The sequence below is a fragment of the Sebastes fasciatus genome, chromosome 3 (assembly GCF_043250625.1).
Source record: "Sebastes fasciatus isolate fSebFas1 chromosome 3, fSebFas1.pri, whole genome shotgun sequence".
NCBI lineage: Eukaryota > Metazoa > Chordata > Actinopteri > Perciformes > Sebastidae > Sebastes > Sebastes fasciatus.
The window spans coordinates 3,738,382-3,756,344 of NC_133797.1; the positions used below are offsets into that span (position 1 = coordinate 3,738,382).

The 17,963-nt window shown below is 43.2% G+C and overlaps 2 protein-coding genes across 2 annotated transcripts in view; one reads left to right on the top strand and one right to left on the bottom strand.

Annotated features, from left to right (window-relative positions):
• Positions 1-1,635, top strand: part of LOC141765102 (uncharacterized) — a 29,117-nt gene extending 27,482 nt beyond the window's left edge. The window contains exon 50 of the mRNA XM_074631007.1: positions 970-1,635. Coding sequence (XP_074487108.1) covers positions 970-989 — 20 coding nt within the window. The 3' untranslated portion in view covers positions 990-1,635. The remainder of the gene's footprint in view (positions 1-969) is intronic.
• LOC141765112 (STE20-like serine/threonine-protein kinase) overlaps positions 1,387-17,963 on the bottom strand; it is a 36,242-nt gene continuing 19,665 nt past the window's right edge. Inside the window, exons 9-18 of the mRNA XM_074631041.1 lie at positions 17,067-17,840; positions 16,845-16,975; positions 16,408-16,531; positions 13,134-13,313; positions 10,090-10,219; positions 7,607-7,731; positions 7,215-7,406; positions 6,946-7,071; positions 5,667-5,780; positions 1,387-5,146 (exon numbers count right to left, since the gene is read on the bottom strand). Of these exons, the coding sequence (XP_074487142.1) occupies positions 5,000-5,146; positions 5,667-5,780; positions 6,946-7,071; positions 7,215-7,406; positions 7,607-7,731; positions 10,090-10,219; positions 13,134-13,313; positions 16,408-16,531; positions 16,845-16,975; positions 17,067-17,840 (2,043 nt within the window). The 3' untranslated portion in view covers positions 1,387-4,999. The remainder of the gene's footprint in view (positions 5,147-5,666; positions 5,781-6,945; positions 7,072-7,214; positions 7,407-7,606; positions 7,732-10,089; positions 10,220-13,133; positions 13,314-16,407; positions 16,532-16,844; positions 16,976-17,066; positions 17,841-17,963) is intronic.

Below are 17,963 nucleotides of genomic sequence, written 5' to 3' on the forward strand. Positions count from 1 at the left end.
TTACTAACTGAGGAGCTCCGTCACTTCACAAGACACGGGAAACCTCTGTTGGTCTGGAGGAACTGCAGCATTTATTTCTGCACAAACGTCCACTGTACATTCACTAGATATTCTCAGAGCTAAACTAACTCTTCTGCAGTGTGGAGTGAGCGCGCGTTCACGTCTAGAGGTAGAGCGAGCTGAGAAAGCGCGCGCTCTCTGAGTGAAGGCAGGCAGGCAGAGGAGGAGAGGCAGCGGCCACACGCAAACGCGCATATGCGAGCGCGCATGTGTGGCGACCCGCTATATTTATACGCTTAAAAAGTTACAAACAGTCCCTTTAATATTGTCATACAGTTGCCAACAAGCAAATACATTGTATTGGACATTTAGGACCAAATATACACTTGTCTAGTCTAGAAAATGGTTCATTTTTCAGACCGTTTTATTTATCTCCATAGGTTTAGATCGCCGCTTCCGAAAGATACGAAACCATGGTTACGAAAGGTTAAAGGTCCAATATTGTGCTCATTTTTAGGTTCATACTTGTATTTTGTGTTTCAACTAGAACATGTTAACATGCTGTGATGTTCAAAAATCCCTTTATTTTCCTCATACTGTCTGAAACGCTCCATTTTAGCACATTTCGACGGAATTGCAACAGAATTGCGTTGCTAGGCAATAGCTTGGGTCCATTTATATGCCACCAGGAATAAACTGGGACACATTTAGAATGTTTACATTTAAAACTCTGTGATGGTCTAAATATTGTATAATTGCGACATCACAAATGAACAAAAATCCTGACAGCTTGTTTCAAAATAACAGCCTACTGTTACTCAAGATGACTTTATTCAAGATGAATAAACTTGAATAAATCAACTGTGTTTGAAGAACAAAGCTAGCAGCAAAGCTAACAGTGAAGCAAGAAGCCAGCGATCACAGCAGGTTACAATAATTAACACTTTAATGCGTTGTGTTGTTTTTCAGGAGAATTCACTGATGGCTAAAAGAAGGAGGGACGTCGGTGTTTAAGAGTCAACTTACATACTTATATGGAACTTTAAGTGTTTTACGTAGAGTTTGTGTGGTGTGTATCTGTTTTTATAAAAGATTAGCGATTGTATTTTTATATTCCTGAATATCTACTGTGCTGAGTCGTCTTTGTGAAATCTGGGTTTATGTGTAACTGAATCAGCTTGTTTGATATCTTTTATTCTGTGGGACTAAACAAAGAGTTGTTTCTCTTTCTTTTTCATATTCGTTGGCATTTTCTCATTAGATCATGTTTTGTAACTCAGATTCTTTTTTTATATATTCAATTGTCTTATAGAAGCTTTTAGCTTTTCATCACTGTCAGATAATTACAAGTGTATTACTAGATGGAAAGACGAAACACAACTGTAGTACAGAGGAAAATGTTTATTTACAGCAAAATGAAAATCTACATTACACAGGTATTCTAAAAACTATACATTTATTTAAAAAAAATGCATAATGATTTTGATATTGTTTTCAGTCAACATTGAGAATTTCATAAATTTACTCTTTTTGTAGAATCTAACCGACCAACCGAACAAGAACTGACTGATTGCTTTTGTAATTATATTTTTGTGTCTGCAAACCTCCAATGAGTGAATAAACTACAGTACGGATGCTGCAGTGTGGCTGCTACATTTTCATAGAAATAGCTACTGAGAATTTTTGTAAAAAGGTGCACAGCACAACATTGAATTTCATTTTTGGACATAACAGTTGAGTTATTAGATACCTTTGACTAACTATAACTCTCAATAACCAATCTTAAAGAAAATGAGATGATAAAATGAACGTCGAGATGGCCTAAACCAGTCAGGTCCATTTTTTTTTGTTTTGTTTTTACAACTGCATCAAATATTAGATATTCATAATACATAAGCCTGAATACAAAAATGTTCTGTTTGTTTCCTTCAATACAGATGCAATCATTCTGAAATTGTTAATTTGATTCATACAGTTATAGAACATTAAGTTGATGAGCTGGCATCAAACCTGGCATCAAACCTGTCTGACCAAAACCTTTAAAGGCGGTCATATCAGGTAGACAGTATATCCATACAGCTGTTTGGAAGTTTTAAAGGAGCAATATGTAGCACTGACAGCTGACTGATAGCAGTCAGCGCAAATTTTCCCAATTTGAGGGATACCTTCTAGACACGACTGCGTTAGCGTCTGGCCAGCAGCAGTAGTCAGAATCACTTCACCGGCTGTGTGTCTCAAATACTTGCTGCCTTGAAAAACCAGCTGCACGAGGACCACAGAGAGACGTGACGAGGCTAGAATCTAACGTTAACGTTATCTCTGTTGATCCAGTCCGTTAGCTTGCTTCCACGGCTGCAGAAGGCTGTGTTTGAGTCCCAATTTGTTTCATATGTGGGAGAACACACTGCCTGTAGCATTGTTGTCAGAGAAGCCAGAATTTCAATTTAGCATGTTTCCTTAATCTCTGATGACATATCATGGTCATTTTATGATTTATTACAGTAAATATATCACATATTGGTCCTTTAAAGTGGCAATCTCTAAGATTTTCATTTAAATAAACGCTTGTTAATTCAGTATCTATCGCCAAATGAGCTAACATAATGGTGATCGAGCCTATGGCCCACTGATGAAAGCAACTTGAATCTCAGGTATTTAGAAATATAATTTTTCTGTTCTATTTCTAAGCTCATCTGTCAATTTGCTAAACTCTGAGCACAATTCCATCGTTTTCATTCAAATAGAAATTCTAAATCAACCAGGACTGAAATCTTAAGGACTGCCACTTTAAGGCTATTAGCTAGCACAACAATGAAAACAGTTTTTCTATATAAAAAGAAGAAAGAAAAGCCATGCAGGCCTCTCCATGATACACCTGGTAGCAAAATACCTTCTAATACCTTCTGAGGAGGCATATGAAGAAAACCAAAGCGAATACAAAAGGACACGTCCTCACCTGTAACTGCAGATCAGGCGATTTTTGTTTAGCTGAACTGAAAACTGTTTGTAGGTTGAATTTGCTTTGTGAGTTTCACGACACTCTTACAATTGTTCCAGAATCGACATCAATGAAACATCTTTATTCATCTCTGAATACTGCTCCTATAGATACATCATTTTTTGCTTGACAATGATAAAGTGGTGTTACCTAAAAAATAAAAACCAGACCAGCAAACAGGTACATAAATGCTTGTTGGACAGTTTTAGTGACTTCCTTAGTGTCCGGTTAACAGCGATCCTCTGTCTCTGTATGTAAACACCATCTCTACTGTGTGCAACTCAACTCAAGTCTTGTGCTCGAGACAGGAAGGCATTCTGAAGAAACACCCTGAAAGAATGAATCATTTCTGCTGGATAAAGTTCCTAAAGCTGCTTTGAAATCAGACATTATTATAAAGTTCTAACACAGAGATGTGATTTAATAAAAATATACTGTATCAGCATTCCTTCAACCGGAGTGATATTAAAAATGTGCTCCGTCTCCTTCAGCAGAAATACATTCGATTTCATGATTAACTATAAATGATATGTTGCTATTTAATATTTAACCAAATGAAATCATCAACAGTATGTTTAAGTAGTATAAAAAATTCTATCTTTATTTTAGCGCAAATGTACGGAAGCCCTGAGAGGCAAGTGAGAACAAAAACATTCTGGTGATCTATTTTTCTAAGTCTGATCTAAATAGTTGTCTCTCCTGTGTTTATGATTGTAGAACAGGTGGAAAGTGGTTTTCTTCAGTTCACTTTTTTTCCCATCTGTGCTGTGAAACAGGTGGAAAAAAAAGTTTCGCCAGGTTTATTTTGGCAGGTGAAAACTTGAAAATGATCCAGGCAAAACTTTCCCCCCCGACCGGTTTCACAGATGAATAAAAAATGTTTATGGAACTTATGGAGAAAGATTATCCTGGTAAAACCTTTTTTTTTTTTCTTAAGTCATAAACACAGGAAAGAAAACAATTAAAGCTGCAGCGGGTAGAAACGGAGCAAATATGATTTAAAATAAAGTTATTTTTATAAAACGGTCACTATATCCTGACAGTAGTGCATGAGACACGTAATCTGAACACAATCATGTTCCTCTGTGTCCTCCGGTGCTCCTAATGACATCTGCAAGATTTCACAGACCGGAGGAAAACAAGCAGTAAGAGCTGATCTGATGTCTGCTGTCCAACTGCCGTCTATGAGAGCCGGCTGTCAATCACTCGTGAACTCTGGTCAAACTAGGCAGCGCTGATCAAATATGAATCAATATTCTGTTACTGTAACGCCTATTTCTCTCCTCAAATGTTTTCAGAATTATCTTGTAGTGCACGGTTTAGCTGTAAAATTAGGAAGTTTGTGACCCGGCTGCCATGTTGAGATCAGTTGAGGAAATATCAAGCACCGCCCACCAGTCGGAGCACAGCCAATAGGAACGCTCTCCCTCTCTCTCTCTCTGAAAGGACCTGTGATTGGCCAAAGTCTCCTGTCACGCGCTAGATCACCTACATTTTTGCCTCTCTGGACTTCCGTACAAATGTCTAAATGAGATTTAAATGGAGCAGAAAATAATGATCATAAATTGCTTGGATTTAAAAGCCAAACAGTTGAAATTCTACAGGCACTGGATTCTTTATAAAAACAATTCAATCACAAAAAGAAGGTTGGGTAGAGAGCTATGTCTCTTTAGTGGTTTTGAGGTGAGGACCGAAACACTGAATCGGAAATTGTCCTTCTTAATTCTCCTTTCGAAATGACTGTAATAGTGTGAAAATATGACAAAATGAGCAAAATACAAGGTGCTGCAGAGCAGAGCAGAGCGGAGCAGAGCAGCAGACTGAGAACAAAAGTCCAGAAACAGAAATGCTTCTTACACCCTTTTCAGAGGATGAGGGCAAGGCAGCACAGGCTCGGTCTTTACTGTCGGTGTGGGTGTGTGTGTGCTCATCGTGTCCATGGGCACTGTGTGCATGTAGACTGTGTGGATGTTTGTGCATATGTACGTTGTATGTTTTCAACTAGAAACCAGTGGAGTGGACGCTGGGGATCGGGTAGAACTTGGAGATGCGGCTCTGTGAGGAGGGGTTAAGGCACTCCGACTCCCCGCTCATCCTGAAGAACACTTCCTGTTCCTGCAGCTTCCTGGCAAACTCCTCCTCCAGGGCCTGCAGGACGCACACGCAGACATGTTGCTTTCATATGATCATTTAGCAAAACCTTTTTGAATGGAATTTAGACGGTGTTTATTATTTAGAGATTCATTCATTTAGAGATTCGCTGTGTGTCGCCCGACCACACACGTTCGTGCCGCAGCAGTTGGCTGCGTCCGTGCTGCTCACCCAGCTGTGTGGCTGCTCTGACCTGTTAAAGATAGACGCCGACATGAAAAGCAAAAGGTTCCGTGACGAAACGGAACGGCGGTAGCCTGTACGGAACTATAGACAACCTGTGTGGGTGTGACGTAGTTTATCGGGTGTTGTTTCCCCCTCGTGTGTGTGCTAAACCAACGCTTATCACAGTAATGACGATATTGCAAAATCCATGTCGTGGCCGAACGTGACACCGGTATACCGCCCACCCTTACTTTTCTAACCCTAACGGGGACACTTGAAAAGTGGATGAATAGTGTTTTGTACGAGCACGCTGCAGGCTGACGTTATCATCCAGGTGTGACAGGTACTCTACCTTCTTCCTGGGTCGTAGTTTCTCCCTCCACTCCTTCAGCTCCAGGCTGTGCTCCTCGTCCAGTTCCTTCAGCTTCTGGGTCTCGTGTTCGATGAGCAGGTGGCACTTCTCGTTCTGAAACACGCACAGGGAGGTAGTGTAAAAAAACTCTGTTACTCTGTCTAAGGCTGTCTTTTTTTGCTGGGATGCTGAAGTAAAAGAAGACTGGATGTAAATAGTGAATAATAAATAACATTTAAAAGGGACTGTATGTAACCTTTTACATATAAACCATTTTTTTATTGGGAATGTGTGAACAGGTTGTAACCTAACCTTAAAACAAGACATTCCGCGACTTTCTGGGTTTCCTCTATCAGCCTGTAGACCGCTTTTGATGTGAAGAATGCAGCCCGTTTTTGTCGGAAGAATCCAACGGATGTGACGTCATGCGCGCTCGAGAGTGCCTTTATTTTCAGCTATGCTACAAGGCTAACGGTGCAACCATAGCTAGCGTTCGGTTAGAAATGGAGTCCCCTAACGCAAACAAACGACCACCCCCCCACCACAACTCAGACTCCAACACAAACTCAACGGAAGCACAAAAAGAACAGAGTTATATCTAGTGAAGCCCATCTTGCTTGACAGGAATGTGACCGACGTCGGAGGAAAACTAGTGTTGTGGGAGTGCGTGTGCACGTTGGAAGTGAGTGGTGAAGCAAAAGAGAGAGAGCGGCGGCGAGTGTGTGAGATAACGAGCGAGCAGCGGAGCAGAAGAGAGTTAGTTTAGCTCTGAGAATATCTAGGGAATGTTCAGTGGAAGTTGCAGTTTGTGCAGAAATGTGTCTTGTTTCCTGCTGCTGAGTGGAGTGACGGGGATTAAACTCTGGAGCGAGTAAAGTTGGCGACTCCGGTCCAGGAGACCAAAACTACGGTGTCTCCCCTGTTCCTTCTGACCAGACGGGAGGCTGAAGCAGGAAAAGTTAACACTAGGATGAACATCGGCCGGGCCTTCGATTCATGGAGAGACCTTCGTCTGGTCAGCTAACGTTACTGCCCAGCATGTGATATATAGAGTGATATTGTGCTTTTAGCTGCTAATGTTGCTAACGTTAATCAACATGATGTCTGATAATCAAGTTCAGTGTTGTGTATGTTGGTAGTGCGAGCATCAGGACGCTGACTGTTGTTGACTTAACAGCCACAGGTGTCACTGTTAACAAGCTATTTCTGATTCTTACAGAGTCCCTTTAAATGTATGAAATTTGAATTAAAGTAAAGTAAAAATAATGTAAATCTCTACCTGCAACTGCTGGAGCTCTCGGATGTTGGCGTCACACTGCAACTGCAGGTCTCTCATCTGGTTTTCGTGTTTCTGAAGCTGATGGAGCCTCTCGTTCTTTTGTCTCTTCTCTTCCTGGGCTGAAAACTGGACAAGAGAGAGACACGATTAGCTTCTTTACAGGTTGGTATTCTGTTAAGGAATCCGGGCTCACCGTGTTTTCTTTTTTTTTTTAAAGGGTTCATTTCATTTCATTATCTAGCATGTTACATTCCGTAATCGCTCTTCACCTGTTTGACCTTTTCCCTCTCCTGCTCGGGGGTAATGGCAGCTCCAGTGATACGAAGGCTCTTCTTGAACATGGCCATGCGGGTCTTGGCCTCGCTGCGCTGAATCTTCGGCAGCCTGGCCTTCTCTTGGGTCTGCTTGTTCTTCATCTCCTCGATCAGACGCTGGTTGTAGCGCTGCATCTGCTCCATCTCCTGTACAGGGCACACGGCACACACACACACAACGTGGAGCGAGCTTCCAGAGAAACATTTTTCAAACCTTTTACTTTTTACTGATGACATTTTGACAGAAACAAAACAGTAATTCTGAGGTTGGAGGAATAAAGACTAAAGAAGATCAGACCATATAAAAGAGTTATGATATAAGGTTACGTCCTTAACCCGGCCTGTACCTTCTCGTGTCTCTTCAGCAGCTGATGTCTCTGCATGAAGTACTGGTCTTTGAGCTGCTGTTTGAACAGCTGGTGTTTCTCCTGCAGATGGCGTTCTTCCAGCTCCCACATGGCAGCCTCCCGAGCTGCTCGCGGACACACAAGTGAACAAAAGACAAAGCAAAAATCATTGCACAGAAGGACCATTCACAGGCTTATTGGAGGGCAATATCTCCTCAGCAGTGGGCCTCATTTTAAGACCATTCTCTATTACTAGATGGTCTGTAGTCATCGGAGCAGAAGACATGCAACAACAGCTGCGGGCTGAAGTTACCGCAAGCGCATGAATGCTCGAGGCAACTCAACATCAACTCAACTAATGAGGTTTCAGCTTTTAATCTTTGAACTATCTCACGATCTCTGTTCCCAGTGAAAGCCCTTTTACAAGCCCCTAAAGGACAGCGACACTCTCCCGTGACTCGGTTCAGTGAGCATTTCTGAGAAGTGTTGTTTGTGCAGCTCCCGGCATATTAAGCATGGGATTAAGTCCCAGGCAGTGCTAACTGCTAACAGGCTGCTGTTCACGGTGTTGGTTGGTGCGGATTGTATTTCGGGCTAATCTGACTCACTGTAATGAGATCGTTATGTTCGATGCTGAACGAGACTACGAAAATGAACCCTTCCTTCTGCTACCACTCAAAGAGGATAGTGTTAACCCGCCTGGAGTAAGAAATGAGGGGTTTACAGCACGGTGGCAGGAAGTGGTGAGATGTTTGTAGGGCTGCATTTTCATCATCGATTCATCTTATTTTTTTCATATAATTCTTAATGATGCTTGTTTTGTCCAACGAACAGCCTGAAACTCACATAAAAGGGAATGTTTGACATTTGTGCTTTAAAAATACTCACTGATTCACCGATGGATCATGATTTTTTTTATTGCAATTTTAAAATCTCTCTGTCATAGACAGGAAACGTTATCGTATCGCGGTAACGTGCGGTCGAGTCGGCTGTCCCTCTCATCTCCGAGGTCAAATCAGCCGACGCTACAACTGTAGAGCACCCATATACTGACATCTATGTGAAATGCATTCAAACGGCCCCAATGGAGCTGACCATGGATGTATAAAGAGAACGGAGCTGGCAGGAGAGCTGGAGACGGACTTGGAGAAGTTACTAAAATAGTTAATCACGATTAATTGCACATTTTTTAGCGGTTCAAAATGTACCTTAAAAGGGAAATTTGTCAAGTATTTAATACTCTTATCAACATGGAAGTGGGCAAATATGTTTGCCTTATGCAAATGTATGTATATATTTATTATTGGAAATCAATCAACAACACAAAACAATGACAGATATTGTCCAGAAACCCTCACAGGTACTGCATTTAGCATAAAATATATGCTCAAATCATAACATGGCAAACTGCAGCCCAACAGGCAACAACAGCTGTCAGTGTGTCAGTGTGCTGACTTCACTATGACTTGCCCCAAACTGCATGTGATTATCATAAAGTGGGCATGTCTGTAAAGGGGAGACTCGTGGGTACCCATAGAACCCATTTACATTCACATATCTGGAGGTCAGAGGTCAAGGGACCCCTTTGAAAATTTGGTTTGGAGTGTTATTTAGCCTCCATCACGACAAGCTAGTGTGACATGGAGGACACCGATGGATTCATTAGGTTTTTTTAGTTTCACATGATGTGAGTATCTACACTCTAACTTCAAAAGTGCTAGAGCCCACTACAACCTAAAAAGCGCAAGTTGCGTTAATGCGTTAAAGAAATTAGTGCCGTTAAAAAGAATCTGGGTTAACGCATTCACTTTGACAGCCGTAGTTAGAACCCTTATTTGGCGTTCCCCCCCCCTTTCCTTCTCTCTTCTGTCTGTACTTCCCTTCCTCAGTTATGAATACACACACGCCAACTACTTTTAGCAACAACAACTGGCTTGCATATTATTATTATTGTTATGTCTATTTCTTCCTCTGATCGAATGCACACATCATGGTATATGTTGCTTGTAAACCTTTTCTTCTGTCTATGTCTCTACCTCTGTCGGTGTTTATGTAATGTCCTTTTGCACCAATAAAAAAGAGAAAGGTATACAAATATTGATTAGCACGGCTGTAAGTGTCTTTGAATAAGACATGAGTTAACTATCCACTCAAAGGAACACTTGAGGCTAAGCCTTTCCAACACGGACGGTGGGAGAAGGCAATAAATGACCGTCATTTATCGAGCCTTCATGGTTTATGGCGCATGCGTATCATATGAACGTTACTGTTTTACCAGTTTAAAAAATGTGAACTAAATCATACAGCGTCTCACTGCAGTCCATCAGATGAGTGTCTTGAGTTATCAGATGGTGCGGACGCTCGCAAGTTGTAACCATGGGAATATTTCCCGTCCCCGACCTTTCATCTCACGTGGCGTGAACACAGCATCACCTGACTGACTGACTGACTGACTGACGGTAAATCTGGCCGGTTATTTTTACCTCGGAGAAGCTGCTGCTTGTGGTTGAGGCAGTCTCTCTCGATGGTGGCGAGCTCGTGTTTGTGTTGCTGGATTATCTTCTTCAGATCGCTGTCCAGATCCTGCTGCTGCTTCTGAAGAAACTCCTGTTCCTGGATGAAGGATGACAAGAGTACAAATGACATGAGGAAAACAGGTCCAGGCTCCCGGATCTACGATACACAAAGTTATCTGAGAAAAAACCTCCATCCACAATAATCAATGATAAATCCTACAGGTTCCTGTAGGCCTAATTAGTTAGGCACTTCTACACACAAACCTCTGACAGACAGAAACAAAATGCTTTATCATCAATACATGAGGCCAGATGTTTTTTTTCTGAGGCCAGCTGAGTGTGTGGGAGTGTTTGCTGGCCTACGAGCTTTCTGCCAAGTTCACCTCAGGCTAAGCCCAGCTTGAGCTGATGAACCAGACGGTTACAACAGGCAATAAAGACCGTTTCACCTGCTTGTCACATTAATCCGGCCTACTTGGCTCACCTAACACAGAGGAATTACCTGACATTTTACACGCTAATATAGTACTCAGTGATAATACAGAGAGCACTTTCAAGGTTTCTATTAACACAGTCTACAATTAACCCTTCAGGTTCTAAACTTGGCATGTTCACATGGAAAAGGTAAAACAAAAGGAACAACCTATACAACTTTAGCCACATCCTAGTACAGTTCTGATCCATTACAGCAGGGGTTCTCAAACTTTTTGGGGCCAGGGACTCCTTAAAGGGGAGAACATTATCCAAGGACCCCCCTCGTAACTGAAACACTGATTAATCATTATGCTTTCTACCATTTGTACTCTTAGATGCCGTTGGAACTATTTGTATTCTAAAACGTTTCAACCTAAATACTTCAGACCTGTTTGGTAGTGATAAACAGAAACACATTTCAAAATGAATCATGTTAACACCACTTTGTTTTGCCCTGATATTCTGGATGCTTTGTAATCAGATGTCGCTTTAGCTTGGCCGGCTTCATGGCTTCGTTTGCACCTGAAGACACATTTTGGTCTTCCGTCGCTGTCGCTCGATATAACTGTCGTCATATTTTCTCAATTTGGCTAGTTTGGTCTTAGCATCACTTGCCGATGTGGACTGACTAGGGTGACCATATCAAACCGGGACACTTGGGTGTACCGCACGTTGATGCACGCGCGCACAGGCATGCGCTAATATGCATGCACCATAGTCGTTTTCATCAGGATGGCTAACATGGCGCACCTGTGGTGCATTTGAGCACGGAGTGGGATCAGAAAGAAGGCATTATGGGGTGCATTAGAGGCTATGAGTGACAATCATGACTCATCACATTCACTACTTTCTCCCCCTTTAATCACAGGGCTATCCATCTCATGACGCACTGACAGTTTGGGAGTCCTGTAGAGAGTTTGAAAGGATGGAGACACCGGGTGAAAGACGGAACGGCCGGTCCTGAGGGAGTTATAAGCGGAGCGAAATGCCTGTTGATGCGCAGAAGGAACTGTGTAGAATAATTTATCAAAACGACACATTTCATGTGCACATAAGCACGGAGGGTTCTGTGGATCAAAACTACACTAAATGTAACCAGTGGATATCTGTTGCGTCTGTGCGTAATGTTGGTTTGACCACGTGCAACATCACTCTCTATAGAGACTGCAGCGGTGCTCTGTGCTGGCTCTCTTATCTCATGCGCACAAATTAGTTAATGAGTGGAACATGATAAACATCTATGTAAGTATGATATTATTATTTTAATTGTGGTGAAAACCGGAACAATTTGTTAGTGACTGTTGAAAACCGGGACATTTGAGTGTTTTACAGATATTTGTCGGGACTCGGGACATGTCCGCTTGAAACAGGGACGTCTGGTAAATGTAGGTCTGACTGAAAATGGTCCCCATCTGTAGATATGCACTTTTTAACAATACAGCGCAATTTTATAATGTATAGCTTATTATTTCGCTGACCCCCTGACAGTGTGCCACGGACCCCTGGGGGTCCCCGGACCCCACTTTGAGAATCACTGCATTACAGAACAATACTTGTCTACAAAAACAGCTACAATTTACAGCTTTTTATTTTCAGCAGTAAATCTTTGTGTGACCAAATTTGTTGATAGCATAGCACCACTTTAGGCTTGGTTTTGGCATTTACTGACTGATGTATAGAAAAAGTAGTAGTAGTCTCAAGAGTAATGAGTCATGCTTTGGGAGACACAAGAAAGAGGCCAGATTCCAAATCTGAGGAGGCATCAAAACACACACGAAGGTTTCACTTACATCCTGTATGGGAGCGCAGCACAAGGTGCACGAGGACAACTGAAAGGACTGAATCATAACACGGGCCACTCACTGTGGATCACAGTACATTACGCTCCTAAACATTGCACTAAACACTGCACACACACACAAACGCTCTGAACCTGTGGGCGGGCACGGCACACTCAGGTAAGTGGAAGGTTTGGAAAAAGCGAAGAAAAGTCATGAAAACTGCATCAAACAGCACAATAAATAACTCTGTGCATGCTATCCGTCACACAGTTTGAAGTCTGTTCCGACAGAAGACAGAAAGAAAGAGCTGAGAGGAACAGGTGGTGCGTGTCAAAGTTCAACAGTCACAGCAAAGCGATTTCGAGCCCTCATTATTACCTCCTCGGGCGGGGCTTGGATAATATCCTCTTTAATACGTTTCATGATAGCGTTTGTCACGTGCTTTGGAGAAAGTCCCACTTCCTGTTTGCCCTGTCGGGGCAGCCATGAGCAATAGATGGAAATAAAATGAGAAAAGTTGTGGATGGATTAGCACTACGTGACAAAGTAAATGAGAAGTGGCAGCACAGACTGATTTAGCCCCCGTGCAGCTAAACGTGGTTCTGCACTTATAAGACAGATCAGAGAGGCTTGTGTGTGTGTGGAAGTATCAAAACAGCTTACTATAAATAGAAACTGTACAAGCTATCCCACCCTCCTAAGGGACTACATGTTGGCAACGGGAAGTGAAAGGACATTTGTGGTCCACAAGCTAACCTCTTTCTTGCGGTTTTTCAGCATGTTCTGGTACTTGGAGAGTTCTTTGTCCTGCTCGGCTTTGATTCGTTTGGCCTCGTCCCTGAGCCGGTTGGTGTGCTCCTGCTCCAGCCTCTCGATGGTCTGCTTCTGCTGCCGCTCCAGGTTCTCCACCTCCTGGTCGTACTGACGCTTCTTACTCTGTGGGACACAAAAAGGGTCACGTCGTATTAGTGAAATGAATTGGTGTGAAAGAAAAAGCAAATTCTGTTCTTCAGTGTGTAAAATCTTCGCTTTGAAGAAACCGTCGATGTGAAAGACGGTTGGTAGATGCTAAAATAAACAACGTCAAAGAATGAATCGTTTTTCTAGGGGCGGGGCTACCTTGTGATTGACAGGTCACTACCACGGTGTTGTCGGGTCTGGGTGTTGTCTGGGTTTTCGTCTTAAAATTTTCACAGTGTGTTTACACTTCATAAAAATGAATTCTAACCTTTATGATCGCCTAAAAATGTATTTTTCAGCGTTCCGTTGTACTTAGCTCCAGCCTCTCGTGTCACTTCTGGTTGCAAAAAAACAATATGGCGACGGCCAAAATGCCAGACTCAAGACTTAAAAACGGCAGTCCACAAACCAATGTGTGATGTCACAGTGACTACGTCCACTTCTTACATACTGCCTATAGGTTAACACAAGCTTAAGAGATTTTAACGTTTTGTTCTACAACATAAACTGCGTCAGTAAATATCCCACTCGTGAATTTTGAAGGTTTTAAATGTCTTAAAGGTGCAGTGTGTAGGATTTGGCGGCATCTAGTGGTGTGGTTGCAGATTTCAACCAACTGAGTACCCCTCCGCTCACTCCTCCCTTTCCAAGACGGAGGTAACGTGAGCCGCTGAGTGCAAAACCGTGGTGACGCCGTTCGCCTCGCTCAGAGGTCATCCTTACAATAATTACACTACTTTAGGAGCAACGGAGGTCAGACGCCGGCTGGCGGTACCACGGTTTTGCACTCTGCGGCTCATGTTACCGCAGTTTCACAAGCGTGTCGGAGAACTACGGTGGCCTTCAGGTAACGTAAAAACGCGAAAGGCTCTCTTCTCTAGAGCCAGAGTTTGGTTTGTTTGTTCTGGGCTACTGTAGAAACATGGCAGAGCAACATGGCGGCGCAACATGGCGGACTCTGTGAAGAGGACCCGCTCCCTATGTAGATATGAAGGACTCATTCTAACGATTCTTAGTTTCAGGTGATTATACACTAATGAAAACATAGTTCTGAATATTATATTCCATTTCTTCTAATAGATTCCCCGAAATGTTACACACGGTTCCTTTAAAAAAAAAAGGAGGCTGCTAACAATTACGCCAACATCTAGTCGGCCATTAGCTCGGTGGTGGTGACGAGAAGTCATCTGACCATGGTGTAGTTTGTTTATAGCCTAACGTTAGCTTTTTACTTCTGGCGATTGCGTTCACGCTTCAAAAATCATAAAGTGGTGTTCATTTGTGGAGATTATTTGCTGAACAAAACGTGTAAGTAACATAAACGTGTGTTTACCACAGAGCTGATTTCCTGCAATATTCCAAAAACCCAGTGAAAAAATCCCATTGGCTTTTTGTCGAAGGAACCAGGGCGATGCTACCTTCCGGGCTGGCCTACAAAAATCCGTCATCCCTGGGTGGGTCCTGACAACATTTAAGCAGGTGTGCAACAGTTTAAACCCACAACATGTCATTTTCTGTCACTAGGGGTCTCTCAAACAAGACAATAACAAAAGATGGAGTTTGGTGATGTTGTGAAGTAGCTTGGGAACTTGGGAGTTGAACTGCCTCTAAAATCATAGGATGTGACATCCCATCTGTGGCCTCCATCTATGCCAAACGGATCAGCCACAGGGCGCAGATGGTGATTGCTGACCCCTCCCACCCTGCTAGTTCTCTTTTCCATCTCCTTCCTCCTGGAAGGAGATTTCAGAGTCTGAGATGTAGGACATCCCGCCTCAGGAACAGAACGTACCCTGATGCTATTAGGCACCTAAACTCTAATGCATAGGCTCTTTGCAGGAGGAAATTAAGCTCCAGCCAACACGCACGTGCTTTGCTCTAGACACTTTAGGGGAAGTTGCAATAGCACAAGGCTCTTCACAGTATTTTAGCATTTTAGGATTTTATTGGTTTGAATGATTGTATAAATGTATGTGGTTGTCTCCTATGTACACTATGTTTTTTTTATATGTGTGTGCTTTTGTCTGTTTTTAATGAGCACTGCACCGAAACAAATTCCAATCAACTGTGGGTTGACATGGCAATAAAAAGTATTGAATTGAATTGAATTGAGTTGTTGTCTTCAACACCATTGCTGTCATTGAAGTCAGCTTCTCCCAGTTCAGTGTTCATCATTCAGGGAGACGAATTATCTGCAGATAAGAGGTCTCGTCCTCTCCAAAAAACAACAGACCCGATGATTAAAACCGGCAAAAACACTGAATAAAGCAGTTTCAGGTTAAAAATCAGTATTTCTCGGATGCCGTTTCTGCTGACACAGGACTTCGTGGAGGGGTTCCGAGCCAAGCTGCCACTAGTGGTTGCTCAGCTTGTTTCTCTGATAAAATCTTTCATCCGGTTAAAACATATAGTTAATCGTTGGACGACCTGCTCTACCTACTGAGCCACAGCCGCCCCGTGAACATGTTTACATGCTTTAATGTTCAAAAAACGCTTTACTTTTCTCATACCGGCTGTGCTGCAGCACCTCTTTTCACCTTTGGTCTGAAACGCTCTGTTTGAGCTCCGTTTCAGGCAGGAAGTGTTTCTGTGGGGGAGAGCATCTCCCTTTGGCGTGGACTTTGGGCTTTGTAACTATGCAGACCTTTTACATGCACAAAAAACTGTATAACACTCTAAAGGAAAGGGGAAAAAGCACAAAAGCATAGTAGGTCCCTTTTAACTTGAAATATTTTCAGAAGCCATTGTAACAGCTGACTTTCTGACTGAGCCACATTTTCCTGCCATGACCAGAAATCATGAGTCATGAGTAGAAAACGATGTAAAGCATGGCTGTGACAGGGCTGAAGAAAAAACTGAGACGAACACCAACAAGGCAAAGAAAGAAAAACATGGGCACAATTTACAAAAGACTACAGTGAATATGAATCGGTTGTTTCAACCAAAGTGTCGCTGCGGCAGACTGGGCTCGCAAGGCCGTCCGGTTGGATGCATTTGAGCCCATAAACCACAGACTTTTAAAACAAAGACGGCGGTCTCGGCCTCAATATTTCCGAGTTGAGTGACTCACCGTGGTCTCCTGTTCAAAGCGCCGGTAGATCTGTTCTTTTTGCTGCTGCAGCTTGTTGCTAAGCTGCTGCTGGGCCCTCTGCTCCTCCTTCTGCAGGAGACGCAGCTCCCTCAGCTCCTGGCGCCTGGAGAGGAGGAAGAGGAAGAGGAGGAGAGGAGAGAGAGACAGGAAGGTGGTGGCAGAGATAAAAGATGTTAACTCAGTTTCTTTTTTAGCATTAAGCAGGTCACAGTGGTGAACACGTATGACCTCTAATTGAGTTCTGAAACTGCGACGTAAAGCACTGAGAAAATGAAGTCAAAAATATTCAGCATTTAGAGGGATTAACTCCACACAGGCAGTCAGGTTGTACACTCAGGTTCCTGGGAAACGTATTTATATGACATTTGCATAAAATTGATGCCCGGTGTGTAATGCAAATGAAGGCAGGTGAATACCTCAGGAATCTCATCTCCTCGTTCTTGGTATCATTGTCAGTGATGATCTTTGATGTAGTCACGCTAACTTCCACTCCATCCACCATGAATTTGCGAGTCTTTTTCAACGTCTTCTTCTGACGCTTGTTGTCCTGGGAAAACAAGAAAGAGAGAGTTTATAGATGTATCTGTAGCTATGCAAGCCTGTAACACAGTTTCTGATATTTCAGTGTGTGGCCTTACCTGTATGGAAACAGATCCAGGCTCTTTTGTTTTGGAGAGAAAGCTTGAGATAGACAGATTGAGGTCTACACTGCTGTTATCTGCGGCTGAGCCGCTCCCCGAGTCTGAATCTCTCTCTTTGTCATCCTTAGCTTTGTCTGGAACCGTCTTCTCATCTTCTGCATTTGTCTTCTCCTTTTCCGTGGGTTTTTCTCCATTCTCCTCTTTTGGGACAACTTTATCTTGCTCTGGTAGCGTCAGTGTCACCTTGAGATTTTTGTACCGGTCCTCCTCCTCCTCTGCTGGTGCGTTTGATTCCTCCACAACAGCAGCCGTCTTTTCCTCCCGAGGAGCCTCGATGACCTCCGAAGTCTCTGTGCTGGCCTGTGGATTGACTGGAACCTCGGCTGTGTCCACTTCCTTTTCATCCTGGACTGCGGTCTCCAACTGCTGCGTTTCCTTAGCAGGTGCCTCTGGTTCAGTCTCCGGTTCAGGGGAGGCGACATCTTCTCCTGCTTCTGGAGGCTTTTCCTCCACCGGTTTCTGTTCTATCTCTCTATCCTCAACCAGAGCATCTGAAGTCTCCTCCGTATGCTCCCCAGCTGCAGGGGCAGCGGGCTCCTCAACTAAACTAGTGTCCACCACGTGGTTGGCCACAGGGAGCTCAGCGGGTACGGGCACAGACACAATTGGCTCAGCCTTCTCAGGGACTGATTCCAAGATGGAGGGAGAGAGGGGAATCTTCTCATCCTCTGAGCTGGCGACGCTGACATCTGAGCGGGCGCGTTTGTGGCCCTGAAGAAGTGACAGGTAGAGAAGTTAGGAATGTTGGTTTCGCCTAAAGCTAGAGCACAATAGTCTAAGGGTGCACTGATGGAATGAGCTGAATAGCTTGGTGGATAAATGGCATTTGATCTG